A 22277-nucleotide genomic window follows, 5' to 3' on the forward strand; every position below is an offset into this window, starting at 1 on the left:
ACAAACTATAAGGCCTATCAGGCCAGGAAGAATAGCTTGAATTTGGAATTGTAATGGTCGAGCATTTGCCTAAAATCTGTTTGTGGCAATTTGCTAGCTGGCACGTTTGCATGAAACGTTTGTAGAGCGTCCCATTTTAGCACACTAAAAGGAGTTTGCGGAATAACTCCCCCTAAACTCTAGATGCAGTAAGTGTTCTGTTGCAAATAGCTCACCAAACTTTAAACAGCTTTTATTAGAGTATTTATGTTTGTATTCGTGATATGTGTGTTACTGAGCCCTTTTAAAACGTCTTTCCTACAGTCTGCGTATTCACTGGCCCATTTCTCTGAGATCTCTCATGATCCCTGAGCTGCTGAAAGCACTTTGTGTAGGGGCGATCTTCTGCGATCCTTTGGCAAAGATCAACATGCAGCCCCCCAACTCGCCATGTCATGATGCAGATTGTGACAGCCCCCAAATCCGGCACATCTGTGCCTGGGTTCAGATGTGGGCTCAGCGGTGTGGCTTACGGGAGCCCTGTGAAAAGCTGCTTTCCCAGGAACTGCAAACGCCTTCTCTGGGTATCCTGAGCTCCAAGCAGCAAAACTTCTGTGTAGCTTCAGTGGGAGGTGTATCTTCACTAACAACCCTGTCTTATCCAAGATGGTCTAGTAAACACTACTGTTTTTTCCCTCTTGCACGTAGCTGTCCCTGGACCTTTATCATACTGAGGACGACATTTACAAGCTCTCGCTGGTGCTGGAACCAAGGACCTGCAAATCCGTAGGTCATCTTTTACTGCCTTTTGATGTGTTGCTTATTTTGTCTGCATGGGTTTAGGTTAATATAAAGTAATTAGATTATATTTTTGAATGCCATTTAATAAGTCGCCTTATTCATGTTCGCTTAAAGCCTTTTAACATGTGTGTGCGTATAGTAAATACAGTTACTATTTATAGGTCTTAAGGGGCATTAGCAGAAGTAAGTAGTGAAATGTGCCAGTCTTCAGTATTAATTATTTTTCAACAAAACCTCTGCAAGTCCTGGAAAACATAGTCGTGCTTTATATGAAAATGCCCTTAACAGTTTCTGTCGATTGTGTATCGATTCACTTGCTGGATGCAGATGTAATTGTATAAAACAACAGCAAGTCCGAAGATTTCTTTTAGGTAGGCCACAGCATTAGCTGTATTTTTTTTAAAGCTGTTTGCTTATATGGAATTAACTGTATGTTGGGCTCTCAAGCAATGTTAAAATATTTCAGAGTAGATAGTATTGTTTTAATATGTGCACCTTATCCTATTTGAAGAGAAATAATTGAAGCTAATGCTGCACTGGTGCATTTTATATTATGCTGTGAAAGTTGGAGAATATAGATAAATCTCATAAATAATAGCTGACTTTTCATTTAAAATATTACTAACTCTCCTATTGCCAAAGTTATGGGACTCCTCTGCCTTGTGGGCGTTTCTAGGAGAGCATTTACATCCTTATTACCTATCACATCTGGCAGCCGGCTCTGTCAAGCTGAGCACCCTCAAGTCTGACACCTACACAAACTAAGGGAGGCTGAAAGCACTTAGCAAATGTGAGAGCGGAGTCCAGTAGTCTGAGATGACTTTTTATATTTTTGAAGTATTCTTAGAAGCAAGCAAGGAAACAAAGCCACTTAATTTCCAAGTACAGGCCTTCTCGGGCTTTAAGTGGAGTTTCTCACTCTTGGAGACCAGTTTGGAGATTGTGTGTGTGCTTTCAATGGGGGGTGATGACTGATATTAAAAAAGCTATTGAATATTTCAGTAGTCAACCCTAATTCAGACCGAACACCTGGAATTTCTTTCCTGAGTCTGCAGTCTTTGTTGGATATGGTTTGATCACAGCAGTCCCCATTTACTGTGGTCATTCTGTCTCCCTTGTGTTTCCATTACTGCCAGCGGTAACTGCAGTGTTGAATTGTTACGGCTCTGTGTTGAGGAAGGATTTGTGGGCCACTATTGTAAATGAGGAAAATAAACACATTGTTGCTTTATTCTCTGGCCTTAGCTTTAAGGACAAAAGCAATATGGAATAGTGCTTTGAACTTTAACAGTACCCATCAATCGTTGGAGACTTCCGCTCCATAAGCAATGAATAACCAGTGACATTCAGCTGTTGCAGCACTGTGATGGGTAAAAAGCTACAGCTGAATAGACAGACTCCCAGCTGTTCGTGGCATGCTACTCTTTGTTGATGTGCCAAAATACACGAGGTATTTTAGAGGGGAAAGAACTTGGAGAGCTTTTGCATGTGCAGAAGATTGTCAAAGGAATCATGACAATGTAGTTACAGTGTTACGACCGCTCTTCAATTTATTGTTGTACAATTCCCGTGTGGGTGCACTGCAGAGGAAGTGTCCCGCGCTGCTGCGGTTGTTCTCCAGGCGAATGGGGATGTGGTCCCTCAGGCTGTGAGCCTGCCTTCGAAAGGCACTTGAGCAAGACTTCCTCTGTGCTAAAACTGGAAATAGGCTCTTTGGTCAGCGTAGCATCCTAAACAAATTACCGAAGCCCGACTGCCAGTTATAGTGCAGCAACTCCCTCTGTTGCACAGGCGGCTTTTCCCTGTGTGCTAGTTATCTCCTTGCTGTGCATTTCCCCCAGGACAGCTACTGACTAGCAGATGACTCTGCCTAGCACAGTTACGCCAGCAAAAATGCACTTGTGTAAGTTGTTTACTTCTGAGAAGGATTAGTTTCAACACCAAAATATGCAGATAGTTGCATCCATCTGGAAATGATTTTTCAGTCTAGGATACCATTATCCCTATGGTAGTAAACCAGGCAGGAGATACAACCGGAATCACAAAAAGCTGGCCAGATACAGTGTTTCTGGTGGTTCAGCAGACTCAATTAGATGGTCTCTGAACACTTGTTAGTACTTTTCCTCCTTATAGCCTGTATTTCAAATATATAAACTAATAGTACAGTTGTTCATATGAGTCTGTGAGTGAAATAGGAGGAATTATAGGAAATAATTTGTCCAATTACCTACAAATATTTTGAGGGAATGAACTTGTTGAAACATCTGTCCATTTCCTGGTGCTTACTGGAGTTTTCATTGAGACATGGCAAAAAACATAAAAATGAAATGAGATTTCAAATTAAATAGCCCAGAAGAAGGAGGAATGCTCCAGTGAATTGAGGCTCTTTCTGCCTTTCTGCGTTGAGGTCAATAGGAGTTAAAAGCTTTCTGTGAGGACTTGGTAGTTTAGCATCACTCTGGTAAGCTCTGCTATTCTGAGACCGTTTAGTCTAAGAATTTTTCAAGAGAAGGAATGCATCAAATCTCTTCTCTGGCCATAGCTGTAAGAATGCCACAATATCAGCATCTTACATGTTATTACGTAATGTGTTATCTTTAAAAGATTGCTGTATTTCTGCATATTTCAGGGCAAAAAAGAGTTGCTAGCATTTGGGTCCATCGCTGTCTGGTAGCATATTAGTTTTAGGAGTAAGAAGTTCTATAAATGCTTTTAGCATATAGAGGTGGATGTTTAGGTTCACTGTATTTCGTGCTGGAATTTAATTCTGTGGATATAGGGATTTCTTCTTCCTAAATCTACCTGTGGAGATTTGTATGATGAGTCAAGAGCCATTGCAGAACTGGTAAAAGCAGTGTTGATAAATTGAAAAAGGGAAAGCCAAATGAATGAAGCAACCCACTAACATCCTTCAGGTTTCTTTCTACCAAATATGGTAAAGTATTTGTGACTATCTTTCCTCTCCATGTCAAAGTCTACAATACCTTTGTTATACATTATGATAACTGTTACATTTTTAGAAAGCTTAATTACTGTCCCGTCAACTCATACCAATTAATAGGATGTCTGATAACCACTGGGACACAGATTTATTGCTCATCAGCTAGTATTGGGGCCTTCTGAGCCTGTGGGCTGTCTCCCTTCCCAGTCCAAATCCTGCTGAATTTTTTCTGCTTGACACTGTTTCATCTGCTGGATGTTCAGTGGCAGAGGCAGGAAAATACCAGTGCGCCTTACAGCATTTTTCATGCTGACTGATGATTTTTGAAGCCATACCTGAAACTGTGTTCAGGTTTGTCTTATATTTTCTATTTGAGCAGGTCTAGCAGCATGCCAGAGCTTTTCCCAAAGCATCTTAGTCACTTGGAGTGAGTCAGGCTGCGTGCTCTGTGCATCGAGTGAGCTGTCAGCTACCATTTAGTCAGGGCCAAGATATATTCAAAATAAAAAAATCTGGCTGGTCCTTTCTGGAGAGAAAGTCAAAGGTTAGCCCCTTTCTGCTCAGGCTGCCTGGATGGATGAAGTTGTGTGTCCCGGCCTATTGTGAATTTGCTCCAGTCCCTGCCCAGAAAGATTTAGGTTTGTTCCACTACAGCATTGGTGTTTTCCCTGCCACGTTGTCATAGCACATCTTGGCTGGAAACTGGCGGGATTCCTATGCACAGTCCTGGCCTTGCTTTCACATGCTGCCGACTTCTTTATGCTGCACCCAGAGGAGGTATTAACCTCTTTAGGCCTCCTAAGTCCCTTGCATGGCTCCTGGGCGCATGTCCTCAGGGCAGGGAACTAGCTGCTGATTGTCTCAAGATGGCGAGTTCCTCTGGGAACTACATTGGGAAGGAAAATAATCAGGTGTCTGTGCTTACCTTACATGATTCCTATTTCTGATTCCTGTTGTGTTCGGAGACCCTCCTTCCTTCCCTCTTCTTCTGAGTCTAGTTTGTGCTAAACCCTCTGGAGATGATAGTGAGAAAAGTCTGCCTTTGTTTTGCTTCTGACCTCATTTAGCGCTGCCTCTGACGACGTAGCTGCAAGGTGCCCAAGTGAGAGCAACTGAAGCTGTTAGCAGAGGCAAACACTCCTTTAAAACCTTGCCTGATGTTTTGCTAAGCCCATTTTACAGCATGGAGATGCCAGTAGTTTGTGGTTGTAGCTCTGGCATGTGGTACATCTTACAACAAATATAATTTTATAATTCAGATTTGAAAATCTTTGTGTTCTGATTCATCTCTCAGCAACCTACCTCCCCGACAACCCCGAACAAGCCAGTAGTGCCACTGGAGTGGGCATCTGGAGTGGTACCAAAACCTGACCCTACAGTCATTAACAAGCACATAAGGAAGTTGGTGGACGTAAGTATTTGGAAGAATATAGTGGTCAAAGAGAACAATAGCTTTGATATTATCATCATCATCATTTTATTTGAGCTTTTCAAGAGATTTTAGAACTTGGATGAATTTCAGATATCAGATAACAAGTTTGAGCTTCTACTGATACTTTCAGAATTATTCACATTTTAGTCATGGAATCAGAGGGGGGATTAGTAAGCAGGGGTCCAGATGCAAGCAAAGGAGCAACTTTCAGGACCATCTAAAACCTGGCTGCTGTTCAGTGGGTTTGATTTGCAAGTATAAAATGAAAGGGCAAAGTTGACTTCTCAGAACTCTAGCCAACCAGTTTAGGTCTAGTAACAAGCAGCTTGAAACAAAAATGCTCAGAAACAAGGACTCATATGTTACTAGGTTCAGAGAAGGTGTCTGGAAACCCTCCTCTCTACCAAGTGGTGCGCTGTGCTGATCTGCTGGCAAAAGACAGGTTTCTTGGCATCTCTGCGTTAGCACCTGAGTGCCAAGCTGCCCGAAGGCCATAGATCAAGTCTCCTCCTCAGGACAGTATACTAGAAATTGATTAAAATTTAAAAAAAAGGAACTGATTATCTAGTGTGCCAAGATTCAGATAATATTCCTGTTCTCTAATGAGTCACCCGAGAGACAGCAAACACTGACAAGCAAATTCACTGCTGGCAGGTGCTTTTCCAAAGGTGATGTCACTCCCTTGGAAATCTAGCCTGCAGCCTAGCCCAGGTCAGAAGTGCTGCGTCTGCCTTGTGGGTAACTCTCAGCTGGCCGGACACCAGCTGACCTTGCTGTCCTGTTTAGAGCCTTCTGTTGCACCCATTGGAGTCAATGGCAATTTTGCTGCTTACCTTGGCAGGAAAGGGACAGGTTGTTGGGGTACATTAATATTGCAGAGTGACTCTAATTGGACTTAGGTGATTAATTTTTAAAACAGAGCTGAATCAAAATGGCTTGGGTTTTCAACTGAATTATTTCTATACCAAAAGGCAGTCTCTTGGCCCATTTCTGGTTTTCAGCTCACTGTCACTTGACTGTCTGGAGCGTATTATGCATAGTAAAGACAGCACTGTTTTGGTATCACTTTTAAAATCTGGGCGTGAGGACATTGAGAATTATAGCTGTGATCTTCCAGCTTAAATCTGGAGGGGGACACGTTAGGTAATACAAACAAAACCAACACTACTCTGTGTTCCTTTGGAGAGACTGAACCCCGTTGTGTTGATATGTAAGGGACTTTTAGTGATGTGAGCAGCATACAGAGGAAACAGAAAAGTGTTGTAGACAATAAAGCAAGATTTGCTTCTGCTTTTTACAAATTAATAAAGTTTGGAAGGAACTATTAGATTCTGACCTCTTCTGTGTTATAAGTCATTAATTGGGGTTATGTTGTTAAGGTCACTTAAACATAAGTCTTCAGTTCCCTCACTCAGACTTCACATATATTTTGTGGTTTACTTTTTGCACATGCTCTGGGTTTTTTTAGCTTTTTTTTTTCTAAATTTTGGATGCCAGAACTGTACATGCTGTTCCAGTATTGGTTTTGTCAGTGCCATATGTTTTGATAAAAATCACTCCACATCCAAAAATGTTTCTGATAGCTTGTTTAAATCGGAAGTCTGTTGCAATTCCTTAATCTTTTCCAGAATGTGGTGGGTGGAGGGTTGTTCTTGTTTCTTTGGGAGAGGGAAATGCAGTCCCCCATTCCACAATTCTGGCCTAGCTTAGGACATACAATCTTGGGTTTGGCAGAATTAAAACATGGGTTTGGGCTGTTATGGATACAGCTTACCAAGAGACCGTCAGTACTCTGTACAACTGTCTTCATTGTGCCACTCTTTAGCATTTACTAGCTGCTTTGACTTGCGCTGTGCAGTGTTGGTATAATTACTAAAAGCTTAGAGTAATGTTTGGGCTTCTGTATTGATTCCTTGCTGACAATGTATTTTTGAGGTCTGTCAGTCATCAGTTACAGGTCTTTTGACGTGCTTTGAAATTGGCTTCATCACATTCTTATTAAAATAAGGTATCAGGATATGAAATTTTTGCCTTTACAAACCAAATTTTAATCTAATGAGAAAGTTTGTGCTTCAGTATGTATCTTTCAGCTGGTCATGTTGACTCTGACATGCAGGGTTGTTCCATCAGCATCACATGTAGCTTTAAAGCCCCTTACATATCTCTACAATTAATATAAGACAGAATATACTAATTCCTTAGCAACTAAGGATGGCTTGCATTATTTTATGCAACCTTTTAAATTTGATCCCATGTCTGTATTTACACAGTGGTATGTTGAGGTGTGGGTTGACAGGAGGGAGTAGTTTTTAGATACAAAGTGCTTGTGAGCTGGATGTCAACGTATTAGTAAAGAAATCAGATTGAAACAGAACTGTGGCAGAGGGGAGGTGACCAGCTAAAAGAAAAATGAAGCCAAAAACATCTGAAATAGTCATGGGAACACCGCTGTTTGGTTGTTATTGTTTCGTTTCTTTTCTGTATTTTGTATTACTTGTATCAAAAAAGCATGCTTAATATGAAGGAAAGGGAATATGCCTCACGGGGAAGAATTTTAGTGATATTTCCGAAAAAGAAAAAAGAAGCAAGGAGAATAACTATGTCTGATGAGGTGTGGAGGACTTTTGCTAGGTGAATCTTGAGGGCAAGTTTTCTTTAAAAATTAGCCATGTTTTCTCCTACAATCCAATAAATATGCATGCTGAAGTACCAAGTAACATTTGAAAGAATGAAACAATGAAGCAGAGCATCTGATTAGTAGTGCTGGACATTTCAACCTTATAATTACATTTAATTTAGAGCTGGTGTAGATTCAGGGAAGTGGATAGGCTGAATATTAGGACAATAATTTCCTTCTGTTTTTGCAGTCTGTCTTTAGGAACTATGATCATGACCACGATGGCTATATATCTCAGGAAGACTTTGAAAGTATAGCTGCCAACTTCCCTTTTTTGGACTCCTTCTGTGTGCTGGACAAAGACCAGTAAGTTCTGGCATTTCTTTTTTCTTTTTTTTCTTAATTTAAATATTCATATAATGAAGAATTCCTGCTAATACTGAGTTGACCAGCTCAGTTGACCTAGCTGCCCAATGAAAGACTGGGTGTATTCACCTGGGATGTAAGGTTATGCTTTAAAGGAGATCAAGCAGCTATTCTGGGAGGATATGTTTGGGCAGTCCATCCATTTCTAATTTTCCAGTCTGCCCAGAAGATACCCCACTCATTATTCTCTCCCAGTGCTCTGTACGAGCCCCGTGCGCAGACAGTTGCCAGGCGTAAACTGGAAGCCTCCAGCCAAGGCTGCTAGTTTTATCAGAACTAGCAATCAGCACAGCTTGGAAGACTAATAAAATATTATCAAGTATCTTGTGAGGGCTTTTTTGTTTTGTTTAACTGAGTGCAGTGAAACCTCGGACTATTTGGGGATTTGTTTCCTGTCATCTTTTCTACTGGAAGTTTTCAGTGCCCAGGATGAGCCAGTCAGAACCAATTTCTTACCACACATGGCCTGTCTAGGTCCCTCATGCATCTCATGGCCTCTTGTGCTATGACCCACCCACTTGCCCTGTCTGTTTAGCTGCCTCACTATTCAGTAAGGCCCGTGACTGAAAGCAGCTTTAAAGTCTCCTCCAGACCTCGGTGTGTAACAGATGATTGCAGCCAGAGGAGCCCTTCTGAGGGCTTTGCAAACCCAGTGAATTAGTGGCTTACAGCCCAGGAAAGATGGTGTTTGGACAAGCGTAGGCCATGAAATTGAAAGATCTGACCTTGCTTTAAATGCTGCTTTCCACTACAGCACTAAAATATTCTCCATGTCTGCAACAGAGACTGTTTCCTTTAGCTTAAAGGATATGTTGAACCTGCTTACTGGTGGGTGAATAGTTGTATCAGAAAAATCTCTCTGCTCTGTAAGCCTGATTACAGATGTGTGCAGCAGCCCTAGCAGCATTCATATGTGTGTATATAAAAAAACTTGCCTAAACATTATGAGTACTTAAAAATACAATTGGCCTATTATTTGTAAGGATAAAGAGAGGAAAAAGATGACTTTTATTATGGAGAGAGGAATGAGTGCCTGGATACACTGAAGAAACGAATTTTGGACTCATAGAATTTGGACAGCAACTTGTTATTTAAGGGCAACAAGTGCTTTGCTACTGCCAGCTCTGGGGATGTTTCTGGGAACCTTAGGCTTTCTTGCTGGCTTTCAGTGGCACCACAGTGAGGCCTGTTGGTCTTTCAAAGAACATGTTTTGTGTGCTGTATGCTTTTTGCAATGGAAAATCCTGAAGTGTTCAGTGTTTTGAGCAATGACAGATTTACTCTGCTTTTTTTTTTACTAACAGAGATGGTCTTATAAGCAAAGAAGAAATGATGGCTTACTTTCTGAGGGCTAAATCACAGTTCCAGTGTAAGATGGGACCAGGGTTTATTCATAACTTTCAGGAGATGACCTATCTTAAACCAACTTTCTGCGAGCACTGTGCAGGATTTGTAAGTATGTTTTTAGTAATAGTATATCTCTCACACAATTTTTTTATACTTTAATGTAGACAGAGTGAAACTGGCTCCACAGTTTATTCAGCCTGGCCAAATACCTCATTGCATTCAGAAGCAGAAAACATTTACTCGTGTTGCATCTGTGCTGTCCAGTTTTGTTTCTGTGGTTCCTGAATACTTGCGTTTGGAACACTTTCTTTTGCAGGGAAAAAAATAAAGTTATATTAGCCAAAGGATATTAAAAATTGTATGAATGGCCTTACTTGATTTATCTTAAGTTCTTTCATTTGGCTTGATTTCCCATGTAAACAAGCTCAAGGGAAAATGGGTGTCTGGAACAGAGGATGTAGATGAAGCAAAAGCAGTTCTTTCTCAGGAAATTGCACATGGCAACATAGCTATGGTCATAATTCTCTGCAATGTCCATAACAGCCTTAATCCTTTCTCTGTTGAATTAACAGATCTTCTAATTTAGTCAAAAAAAATCAAAAGTGTTTCCAGCAGTTCTGTGACATAAGAATTTTTTTATTTGCGTTTTCTCTCAGTTATAAATTACAAGACACCATTTATTAAAGTGCTCTATGCAGAGTTGGCAAACCACTGTTTGTAAACTTTTGTATTGCTTGTAAACCTCTTCCATCTTGCCCACTTCAAACCAGGTATAGTAAAGGGAAAGGCATTATTATGATTTAAAATTTACTTTAGTGTGAAGTGCAGCTTGCTGTACACACTCTGCTGAAAGCAAATGTCCACATTTGGAGAGCTAGAGCAATAAACAGGACTGTCAGTCGCCTTCAGGGAAGAGGCCTGTGTTCTGTTCTTATCTGTGGCCCATATATAGCGTATAAATTCACAATGTAGTCCTTGCTATCCACTCCAGATCTGGCAGTGATACCAATGGCAAGATCATCAGCTTGTATTATATGATGTTTGCCACTGCTAAGTAATATTTGATGACAGATGCAAACAAGAACAGCACTGCTCAGTGCAGAAGTTGGCCCTTCTTTCAGATCAGCACTGTTTCTACCCTTATCCGTTTTCCCATCTTTTACTTGTTTCTTTTGCTGCACATCCATATTGTTCTGATTCTTGTGTTCCTTCCTCTGCATTTTCTCTATAGCAACTGTTAATCAAGTCCATGATTTTTTTTCAGAAGAAGGAATTTCACCTATTTCTGTTAAAACTGCAAAAAAATGGCATGTGACAGAGTTAATTCTGATTCAGAAACATGCTCTTGGGCTCTTGAGCTGACAGTTCGAGCATACTAATGGGGTAATGGAGATAATTTGCCTGAGCCTATTGTTTCAGGCTGCCTGCAGCCTGAGGAAGACGTCATTGCGTTCGTGACACTTAGTTCATTTTTGGAAGGCTTCCATAGCAAAGCAGGACCTGAAGAGTGTACTGATATCCGCTAGATATTTTTCTTCTGCGTCTATTTGCTAATTGGCCATTGCTGAATTTCTCCTATCTCCCTGATTACATCCAGTGCAAGAATACAAATGAGCAAGGAGTTGTACAGGAAATGGAAATAAGGTCATTTTTTCCTGTGACCTCACTGAATTTATTGGCTTTGTCCCATGGATGAGCTGGGCTGATAGGACATGAACCAGCTACAAAATTTGCTGTGTGCTTGTTCTAAATTTCAGGGCTGTTCATCCATGGGTGGCAACTTAATTTCAAAAAACTGATGCAATGATTCACAGTCAGAATGATGTGCACTGACAGTGCAGCAGGATGAATGGAAATGACAGTGGAATGTCAGCAGGATCCAATAAGATATCTATTATTAAAATGATATGAACTTTAAAGGTCTAACTAAAATGTAATGCCATTAGGCAGTGCAAAATTGGTAGGTCCATTGCTGGTCAAAAAGTTCCCTCCTGCGGCTTGAGTTGTGCTGGGCATCAGGGTAGGTGACCAGCAATCCCTTTGAGCTTTATAATCTGAATTTGTGCAGATCCTCTTACCATGGAGTTGGCTCAAGCTAGTTTGTAGCAAAGCTGTGTCAGGTGGGTTCAAAGCTTTAGGTCAGAGTTCATGACATGGCATGGCACTTGAGCTATACTTTCTCTGCTGTGTGTAACCATGATAAGGGTGCCAAATTTGAGCAAGAGCAAGGTACAGAGCTGAGCAGGTGCGAAAATGCTCTTCAGTGGAAACAGTTTAGAGCTTAAATGACAGAAATAACAATCAAAATCTCTTCAGGTGATTCTGGCAAAGAAAGCTGGGAAAATTATTCAAAGTTGAGCAGTGACAGCTCTGCAGCTCCTCTTCTGAGAGGTGCTGGGGGCTCTGGTGTTGCTGCCTGACCATTGCAATTCACTGTGTGTATCTACAGCATTGACAGGAAAAGAGCAAGCAGCAGGCTTTCTATGGACCTGTCTTCTGCTGTTGTCACTTCTGTTCTTTTATTCACGTTTCTTCTACCTTGTCTAATCTGTGTTGCTCTCTCTTCAAGCCTCTATTTTCCCTTGCAAATTCTTTTTTGTTGTGTATGGCATTTTTTCCACTCCATCTTCCTCTTCTGTTTTCTTTACTCTTTCATCTGTCTTCTGAATGTTCCCTTGCTCTTCCTTTTGAACACTTCTTTAATCACTAAGTTCACACCCAACACACTGTGCGTGAGTTCTTGAAATATGGTGAGGAGCCATGTGCAGCTTTGACTGTGTAGATAGGCTCGCCCTCTCCGTTAATGTTTTAAATGCATCCAGGCTCAATAAAAGTGCTTTCTGCCGCACTCCTCTTCCTTGCTTCCTGCTGGCTCCCCTTTGGAGCTGCTGCTGTGGCTTTTAAATTTTAAGTCCTTACTGAAATGCTGTAGTGCCACATCTTTTTCCTTTAATATTAGGTCTAGCAAAACTGTCCCTCTCCTGTCTTTCTCCCTCTCTGATTGAAATTACTTCAAGTTTCTGTAATGCTATGGTTGCAGTTATACCTGCCTGTAAGTGTAGCGCTAACAATTTGCTAGGATTTTTTTTTTCTACTTCCGGCTAATGTTGCAATAAAAATCTTCCCAAAAGTGGGACCTCACACACTGCCTTCTGGAAGTCTAGGGTTCAGTTGTTATGTATTTCAGCAAGGGCAGCTTCTGGGAGGAGGCGCAGATGGAATTTGGTTGTTCTTTGCCTGTTTCAGTCTTCAACCATTTTTTAGAGGGAGAAGTCAAGGGGACACATCTGCTTGCCATAGGTGGGTGTGCTGGTGGCCACCATGAGAACCAAGAACCTCTTTTTTATGCCCAGAGGTGTTTTATCCCACCATGCGTGAATGGCATGGACCATTCATGTGGAGAATGGGTATATACTATATATAGGTATGGGTATATACTGTATATATGGAGAATGGGTATATACTGGAAATCCCCCCCACCCCCACCCCACAGATAACATTGAGCCTAGAAGCAGAACGCTGTCTGCTGGTCTCAGTAAGTTTGACGCAATGGCAATTTTTTGCCCATTCCTGGAAGCAGGTATCATCTGTGTCCCTCCTCTTCTGGTAGTTCCACTGTAGGTAACAGAAATAAGGGGGAAGCCACACAAGTCTTATCACAACTAAAGCAGGGAGGTATGCCTAACAGGAAGGATGTTAAGAGCAGTTGTATCCTGTTTGTGCTTTTGCAGCCATTGGTACTTCCTCATTGTGACCTTGTTTTCCTTCCGGTTTTCTTTTCTGATTCCTTGACAATCTTTTGTCTCTCTTTGCAGCTCTGGGGTATAATCAAACAAGGCTACAAATGCAAAGGTAAATAAATATTGCATGCATTTTTTTCAAGATACAGGTGGCGGGCTTTAGCACAAATAAGTCAGCCATGTTTTTTACTAAAGGACATCTGTTCAGCTAAATTTTGCTTATACACTTGGTACTGACTGTGAAGAGTGACTGCTGATGCTCCATGAAGTCTCACTGCATTGGGGGACATAACGTGTGCATCCCCACCGGGTGCTCTGTGAGCAAAAGGTCCAAAACAACTGCTGACTCCATGAGGCATCGCTTTGTCTGACCAGAGAACTTGCATTGCAGAAGACTAAATGTCTTTACATTAATAGGGCGATATCGTATCTCCTGAGATTTGCAGTCAGGGAAAACTGTGCTGCCAGTGCTGTCTTTATCATGTCCACATGCCTGTAGTGAAGGCTAGCTGGCCTTACAATGTGGTAGTGGCTGAGCAAGAAATAGACAAATATTTAATTCCTTGACTGCCTTGCAGATCTCACTGCAAGGTCTTCTGCAGAAGTGCAACTTAAAAAAAAAAAAAAAAATCCTGGCACTCTCATAGCCTTCCCACTTGATTGCTTTCAAGAAAAGATTAATTGCTTAGGCAGCACTTGTACCATATAAGCAGGTCAGATCATAAGCAACAGTGCAGTAGTTCCCATTGGCTTTAAAATCCTGGATCTATTTGTTTTGCAAGTAGCTCAGCTCTAAGAAGCACTGTGGATTTCCATGCTAGCTGCATCTCATTTATTCACGGGGGAATGTTCACTATGGGGCTTCACAGTCATGGTTGTATGCAAATGCTTTTCCTTTAGTCTGGCAGTACCTCCCAGCAGCTTTTAACTATGTCAGAAAGCTGAAGAAATGGTCTTCTAGGATACATTGTATTCCTGTCTCCCTCTCCCACCCAGGAGCATCTCTTCCTGGGAGGAGGGTGGGGCAAAACATCTATGGCTAAGCCAATATACAAAATTCAACTGTTCCTAGTTGTTGTTGTCCAAGCAGCTACAAAAGGACTAGTTGTAGTCTACACCTTTCCCAGTAGGATGAAGGAAGGCAGAATTTTGTCATAGCGGCCCTGTAAACACAACATGAGATCTGAAAGTTGAGCTCTGTCCTGCATCATTGCTTGTAACAGCAGCCTGGTGGAGAGGGAACTAAAGTGGCTCCGTAGAGCCAAAACTATGGGCAATGGTGCTTGGGAGTAAAAGAGCTGAGCCTCTCTCAGCTCTTAAGGTGGCTAACATGCATGATTAGTGCCTGTCCTTTGTTAGTACCAGCTGCTGTGTATGCAAGCAGCACTAGGGTGCTGCACTGGTTATGGATGGTTTCTTCCTCTGAGCACAGAGCTGTCATCTTCCATTTTGAACCTCTGATGTTGTGCTAGCAGGGGAGGTTGTCTCTTCAGGTCTGCTGCTTACTCTAGTGCTGTGGATAATAAGATAAAGCTAGATGGTGTGATCTACAAGTGAGGAGAGAGGCTATCCACTGACAAGCAAGATCGTTATTCTAATTTTTTTTGTTACCTTCATGGCAGACAAAAATACATCAGGGAAGATAGTTGCCTTTAGTTCAGTACCGTCAAATGAACAAATTGGACAGCCTTGCTAGGAGAACCCAGAACTCTTCCCCATCACACTAGAATGGCTGCCCTGAGCAGAACTGTAATTTTAGCAGAAAGTTATAAACACAATGTTTTCTGCAAAACAAAATGTTAGCACCAAGGAGCAGCAAAAGAGACACAAGTGAGAAGGAAATTTTCAAACAAGGCCAAGGGACACAGTCTGTGTTTGGGGCACCCATCTTCCACCCATTTTACAGATAATGTCTGTACTGCAGTCATACTTCAAATAAAAGTACCTAGTGATGATTGTATTTGTGACAACACAAAGCCCACCAGTCTAGGTGTGCAGGAACTCATAGTGATGATATTTGCAATGATGTCTAGGTGTGCAGGAACTCAGGAAGCTTTACCCAGGTGGGCGATACAGGTCCTGCTAAACTCAGTGGCGATGTTGCTTGTTTAACTACTTAGCTCATGTAGCCACACCTAGTTTTAACCTACAGTGACATACATTAATCTGCAGTTGCCCTTCCAGAGGCTCGGAGTATGGAAGCTGCAGTGTCTTTTAACCAAGTGTGTTTACAATAATGGACCAAATCAAAAACCTGTTTTGAGACTGGTGCAGGGGAGCAGAACCATTGTGCAAGGGCTTATACACAGGACCATGACAGTAATTCTAGGTCTATTCCTCGAGACTAATTTCTGATGATAGTATCATCTCCCTCCTCCCACTGGATTTGCACTAATGGCTGCCATAGAAATGCTCCATTTTCATAACTCCCTTCACACCTTCTGTCAAAGTGTTTGTTCCACCAAAGTCCCTGCTCATATCTGTGTGCTAACAGCCCTGAGGGATTGTCAAGTAGCTGTGGCTTCACTTTTGGTGGCCTGACAATTCCTTTCTTTACAGATTGTGGTGCCAACTGTCATAAGCAATGCAGAGACCTGCTTGTGCTTGCATGCAGAAGATTTTCCAGAGGAACCTCAGTGGGCAGTAACCATGGCTCTCTGCCTAACAGTCCATCTCTGCCTCCAGGTGAGAACAGCCCTTTGTTTATATTTTATATCATTTTGGGGATCCTCTTTAACATCCACTGTCCTTATTGCCACTTCTAATTTTTCCTTCATGCCAACACACAGAGCAGCCCAGGTACTTCCTAATCTACTGTGGCTTGTGTTCTTCAGTGCTCTAATTGCATCTCTTTCTACAGTGAGCAACGATAGCCTTAGTCTCCTGCCTGAGGCTCCCTATCTTCTACACTGGTGTGCCTATTCTAGCTGAAATAAAATAATAATTGAGGGAAAGAAAATTGTAATTAGGGAAATTGTACTTCTCCTCTTTGTAGGCCATTTAGGTGCAAGGGTTGGGGGAGGGAGGGCACAGTTCTAGCTCTGCCTTATCCCCTCAGCATGCAGACAGAGGGAGAAGGAAATGCGTGCACACAAGTGCAGTACCAATTTCTAGGCAGCATATAACTTTTGCTTACGTATAATGCTGCTTTATGTAAAGGGTTACCTGGAATAAAGAGCAACCTACTTCAGCACTTTCTGCTGCAAAATGATACTGCTGCCTTCTCATCTATATGCCCTAGTGCTGCCTGCAAAAAAAAGCACCTCTGTAAGGCATCATGCAGTTAATATACCATGATATATAAGATCTGGTCCTGAAAGAGCTTTAACTACTTGCATAAATATTCCAGAATAGCAGACTTCTGTTCTAAACATTTAAACCCCTTCCTTCTTTCTCCCCCACCAGAACCCCCAAATAACCAGCAGGATCTGGAACCAGACTTAAGTCATCTTTTTTTTGAAATAGAGTATTTAAAATAAACAATTCCACCCTCTCTTTCAGTCCAAGATGAAGTATTTGAATTTCCCAGTGTTGCCTCAGGACACCAGGACCTTGATGGCAGAGCTATCACTCTCGTGACTGGCTCATCACGGAAGATTTCAGTGCGGTTGCAGAGGGCGACCACCAGCCAAGCAACACAGACAGAACCACTGTGGCATGAGCCAGGCTGGAGCGATTCGGGTTCCCACACTTTCCCCAAAATGAAGTCCAAGTTCCATGGCAAAGCTGGGAAGAACAAAGGCTTTGCAAAATGGGAGAATGAAAAGCCCAACATACAGGCTGATACAGACATAGAAAGAGAGGCCTCACAACACATACTGGACCACAATGGAATAGAAACACTCCCAGAAAGACAAGAATTTGAGGTGAGACGCAGAAGAAGTCAGGACCATTTAGAATCTGCTAGAGTCTGAGGCCTCATGTGGTTATTTTGTGAATTTCAGGACAGTTTTTCATACAGATTTGCTGGGGGGGGGGGGGGTTCTTGCACAAGATTAGTATTCAAAGAAATGCCAAATCATCCATAGATATCTATTTTGTACAAAGCACTGTGAATTTTATTCATTTTAACATTGTAAATTGGACTTTGGCTCTTGGTCTCAGTATGTGCTTTTAGAATTTGGACACTTTTTGAGAAGCATTAAAATAGCCTGCTAGATATCTGACCAAATTCTGTCCTGTTGCACCCTTGCACTACATAGCTCAGGGCTCAATATTGGGTTCACTAAAACTAGCATTTGTATAAATATACAGGTCTAAGTTAGAGCAGGGTACGGGTCAGATTTATGTTGCTCTCAGCCATAAAAATTATGCTTCCAAGGCCTTGTACTTTTATTGACTGTTTTTTGCTAGAATATAAGTACCTATTTTCTTTTGGTTACAGGATAGCTGATTGAGCATCATGAAACAGAAAAACAAAGATGACAACTGCCATACAGCAAGAGTTGATGGACTGTTATAGACCACATTTGGCTATGGGATGTTTTCCTGTACCTCATACTTATAAATTCAACCATTGCCCTATTTTCTTAGCTGATAGGTGTTGAAGTGCACTATTTATTTTCTCACATGAATAAGCCATCTGGCTAAACCTTGCATGGACAGAGCAGAACAGATCTCTGCACTCAGTGTTTTCTCTTGTATGACTTTTGTGGAAACTTCCTCTACACACCAATGAGGATATATTTGGCCTCCTCTAAATATACTGCATCATTTCAGTATGTCTGCCAGTGACAACAATGGTGAGGACAGAAGCCAAGTATCTAAGTTAGTTTGACAACACTCCTTTTTCAGAGGCTTGTAATGATCTTTTAAGGAAAGAAGTAGGTGTATTATGTTGATTAAATCTCAAACCAGAACCTTTCAAAAAGTCCTCTGTACTGAGATTCTTTGCACACCTGGGTTTTTGAACTTCAGCCATGTTTACATTGCTACAGTAAGCGTATTGATGTTCAGCACGTTGATACCAGTTCACTGACTGGGGCTCCTTCAAACATGCAGCATGTGTCTGAGAGTGAAGGAATGCCAAGCCACTATGCATATGTCTGGTTATACAGCAACGGAGAGGAGTCCTCTCTGCCAGCACTGATTATGGTATGTTAGCTGGTTAGTTAACATTCTTCTCTGGTTAGCAAATTGCACACTAAATGTACTGAAGAGCAGCCTCCAAATTAGGGGGTTGCTAAGGTTGGCTCTAATACCTGAATCTGTAATAACTTGCAATGCAGGTTTGGGGTGGGATTTCTCAGAAGTATTAAGTTACCTAAGGAGCACAGCCCTCATTTGGAAAAAGACCAACCCTCTCACCCCCAAACACCCACACCCACACCAAAGCACAAACCTCAGAGGTGTGTTCTAATTTGGCATACACATATTCTTCTTTTCTCCAAAGCCCTGAGCCAAAACATGGTATGTGGGAGGAACACACACTCTGAATTAAAGCAAGCTGGATATAAGATTTCCTACAAAATCCAAGCTACTGCTCCCTACAACAGGAGTCAAACCAGAACTGACTGACTTGGCAGTTGCATTTCTCTGTGGTTACTCGACTGTAAACTGCACTGTCAACTAGATGATGCCTGCTCATTTTTGCATGCTGGATTCTACAGCTTTCCTTTGTTTTCCAACCCAACTCATAAGATAAATCTGGGGAGAAAGAAGAGAAGGTGCTCTTACTATTTTAGCCTATTTAGCTTATTTCTCTATAAGCACTGCAGAGAGCATTGATTTCCAAGCAGGATGAGGGCCAGAAGCATCCTTCTCTCTAACTGGTATGGGCAAAGAAAAGACATTAGTTAAAAATCTGGTCTTTATTTCCTAGGCTGGGTCAGATGACAGGTGTTGTGATACACTGACCACACAGCTACTGTTACAATGTATGGCTTGCACACAATGAAAATGATGTGGTAGAGAATCTGAATGGAGAAATTTGGTTATGATCCAGACTGTTGATGGATTTGTTGAGATAAGCCTTTTAACACTTACTAAATGAAATGTTCATGTGTAACTTCATTCTTAACATCAAGTAAGAGCTTTAACCAGTGTTTACTCTGAAGACCTCAGTCCATTTCTTACGGATTTTTAAAAGTTAGTTGTACCTCTTGTTCTGAAAAGTGCCTGCTTCCCTGTTTCTATCAAATCCACAAGTGCCTATCTTTCTTTGTTGGTCAAGAATGTTTCTAGTACACAGTCTCACTTACCTATTCCCCAAGACTCTGAGTTGTTTAGAAGGCTGGCTGCTCAAAGTTCTTCAGAGGAAGGCCTTTTCAAGGACACATTTTTCCATGTATGCTCTCATCAAAAGCTAGACATATTTAAGCACGAAGAAAGGTATCTTCTACAGGAGCATCTACTTTCTGGAGGACGTTTCTGCTAGCAACTAGACTGCTTAAGTTTCAATCCACTTTAGAGGTTGCATTCAATACATCTTTTGTGAGTCTGGTATCTTTGGTCATTTCTGTGTTACCTTAACATTAGCTACAGTTAAGTTGTAGATCAAGCATAGGTTGCATGCTCCCACAGCTGATCATTCTAAGCAAGATACTGCAGTCTTCAAGGTAAAGGACTCATTCTAGGTGAGAATCTCAAGCATCCCGTCTGGCTGGAAACCCTTTCTTCAGGCACCTCAAGAAGGGGAACGCTGAGTGTGTGCTGCAGACAGTAAGTGTTCACACTGGAATGCTTAAGAAAGAATGCATGTAAATACAGCCTTTTTCCACCCCAGAAGGAATAGACTCATCATAGACAATCATGTAACAATTCAACAAAAATACATTAACAGGCTGTTTCCAGCAGAATGTTGATCATCTTGTTCCACCGCAAGCAAATGAGACTGAAGAGCTGACAAGGCATGAACAATCACTGTAAGACATCAGCATAAGATGAGCTCTTTATACCTCGGAGAAAGCCTGAATACATGAAATAATCCTCTCTCTCCACACTTTGCAGTTGATGTATTCTTCTGAAGAGGAGAAAGACTCTTCCCTGTCTAACAGTTTTAGTTTCCCAATCTGGGCAAAGCACAGACTTTCTTGTTTGACTCCCCTGACTTAACAAGAGGCAAAACATATCAGCCGTCACAGCCCCTGACTGAGCAATATGCCTCTCCTGCTCTTGGTGAAATTCTGCCTGCTAGATGTAGAGCTATTCTAGGAGAGTGTATGGGAGAAGTTGTTATAGTGTCAAGTGCACCAGATTTGTGAAGTATCAAAAGTAAGAAACGATCCCAGCTGATGCTGGCTACTTCCACCATGTCCATTCTTCCCTGTCTCAGTCTTCCAGTTCTCAGGATCTTTTAAGCATCTTGATTTTTATTTTTAAACTTTTTAAAAGCCAGTGGAAAGAAGGGAGATAATGCCAAGCCTTATTTACAGCCTGATCTGCAAATGCCAAAGAATACGAGCAACAAGAGTAGGTGAGAAATGCAAGTGCTTGGATCAGTCCTATACGAGATAATTTGGTTGTTTGAGCCAAACCCACTAGGACTTTTTGTGCTTCCACAGAACTTGCAGAAAGCCTTGTGTTACAAATAAGGGTATTTCAGCTTTGTTATCTGCTTTGCCAAGTTGCCCTCAGGGCTATGCAAGGAGTCAAGGGGACATCCAGCTCCCTTACAGTGAAATGTAAAAGTTCGAACTCCAGCGTTCCCTCCTGCTTTATATCTCTGCAGTGTCTTGCCCTATCCTGCCCCCTCCCTGGAGTCTTTCCCAGCTTTTGGACTTTAAAAGAATAATCCCAGCTCCACAAAGAAACATATTCCCAGATACCAGCTATCTTCTCTTCTTCCAGGTAAGTCTGAGAGCAATGAGGGGGACAGTACATGCTTGTTGATCAGAGCTAGCCCAAAGCCTGAATTTCTTCTCGCTGGGAAAGGTAGACCTTTTTCTTTTCAATACAGAAGAGAATAAAAAGCTGATTCACAGAGCAAGTTTAGGGTCAGCTGCTGCCTAAAATTTTGCTTTTTTAGGAATGTAGCAGACTGGCTGCTGCCACCTCCATTGACTGCTCCTCAGGGGCTCCCCTGGAAGAGCCAAAATGAAAACATACCCCAAGGTTTTCCTCATGGGGAGTCTGGAAGCCATCGTCAGAGACAGCCTAGGCAGCCAAACGAGGATCCTCACAGCTGGGGACACTAGTTACAGAAGTATCAGGCATCTGTATGGGAAATAGCTGCACATGAAGGATCCTGGACACAGAAAATAAGCGAGGAACAAATAACAGACAGATGGAGACTAAGCATGGGAAGAAGCAAGCAAAGAGTCTCTGCTCTCCCACTCTACGTGACTCCAGGAATGGAAAGGGATCCCAATGGAGACTGAGCAGAGGGAGGGGGAAGGAAGGAAGGAAGAAATGAGAGCTGAATGCAGATTTCAGAGAGATAGAGACAGGAGAAGTGAGGGCTTCTTGTTTCGTGATCATCATAGCCAATAAAACTAACCAAAGTTTGTTTCACTCAGCATCAGCCTGCTAACTGATGGGCCTCTGTACAGCACAGCAAATAGGTCCAAGAACTTCTCAAGAGAATCTTAACAGAGCTGGCCTACCCAGGGACATTGGAGAAATAGATGCAACTTTGGAACAAGTTCATGAGCTTTCAGCACTGATCTGCAGAACTGGATTTTCAAAACAAGCACTGCAGCCAACATGTCTCACAGGCTAAAATCACTGGAAATTCCATGTGCTGAACTCTAAATGGGTGTTTACAGCTGCTGACAATCTGGTCCTAGGAGACAGAAAAGCCATCAGTAAAAGGCTACTGCTGGGGCAGTACAAAATTTAGCCAAAGAGTCTGCTTTTTCCATGAGTTAAGCCAATGCCAGAAAGTTTAAAGAGTCCTTATCGCCTTCATCTCTGCTTTATGTGTGAAAACGAGTTATGACCTTCCACCTGCCCACAACCAGGCAGACTCTCTCTTTCTTTGGTTTTACAATAGTGTTTTCCTATTTTTTGAACTTGTTTTTCTCTCCTCTGTTGTGGGAAAGACCCACGTGGACA

At 41.9% G+C, this 22277-nt stretch overlaps 1 protein-coding gene across 7 annotated transcripts in view; it reads left to right on the forward strand.

Annotated features, from left to right (window-relative positions):
• The window catches only part of RASGRP3 (RAS guanyl releasing protein 3), a 68575-nt gene extending 49247 nt beyond the window's left edge, over positions 1–19328 (forward strand). For 6 of the 7 annotated variants that reach the window (XM_064509474.1, XM_064509478.1, XM_064509477.1 and 3 more), the window contains 8 exons: positions 688–765; positions 5016–5132; positions 8021–8136; positions 9501–9648; positions 13359–13395; positions 15843–15968; positions 16785–17149; positions 17668–19328. In XM_064509474.1, coding sequence (XP_064365544.1) covers positions 688–765; positions 5016–5132; positions 8021–8136; positions 9501–9648; positions 13359–13395; positions 15843–15968; positions 16785–17149; positions 17668–17676 — 996 coding nt within the window. In that variant the 3' untranslated portion in view covers positions 17677–19328. The remainder of the gene's footprint in view (positions 1–687; positions 766–5015; positions 5133–8020; positions 8137–9500; positions 9649–13358; positions 13396–15842; positions 15969–16784; positions 17150–17667) is intronic. The other variant, XM_064509481.1, reaches the window with a different exon arrangement.
• The last annotated feature ends 2949 nt before the right edge of the window (positions 19329–22277 follow it).

This window comes from Dromaius novaehollandiae, chromosome 3 (assembly GCF_036370855.1).
Source record: "Dromaius novaehollandiae isolate bDroNov1 chromosome 3, bDroNov1.hap1, whole genome shotgun sequence".
NCBI lineage: Eukaryota > Metazoa > Chordata > Aves > Casuariiformes > Dromaiidae > Dromaius > Dromaius novaehollandiae.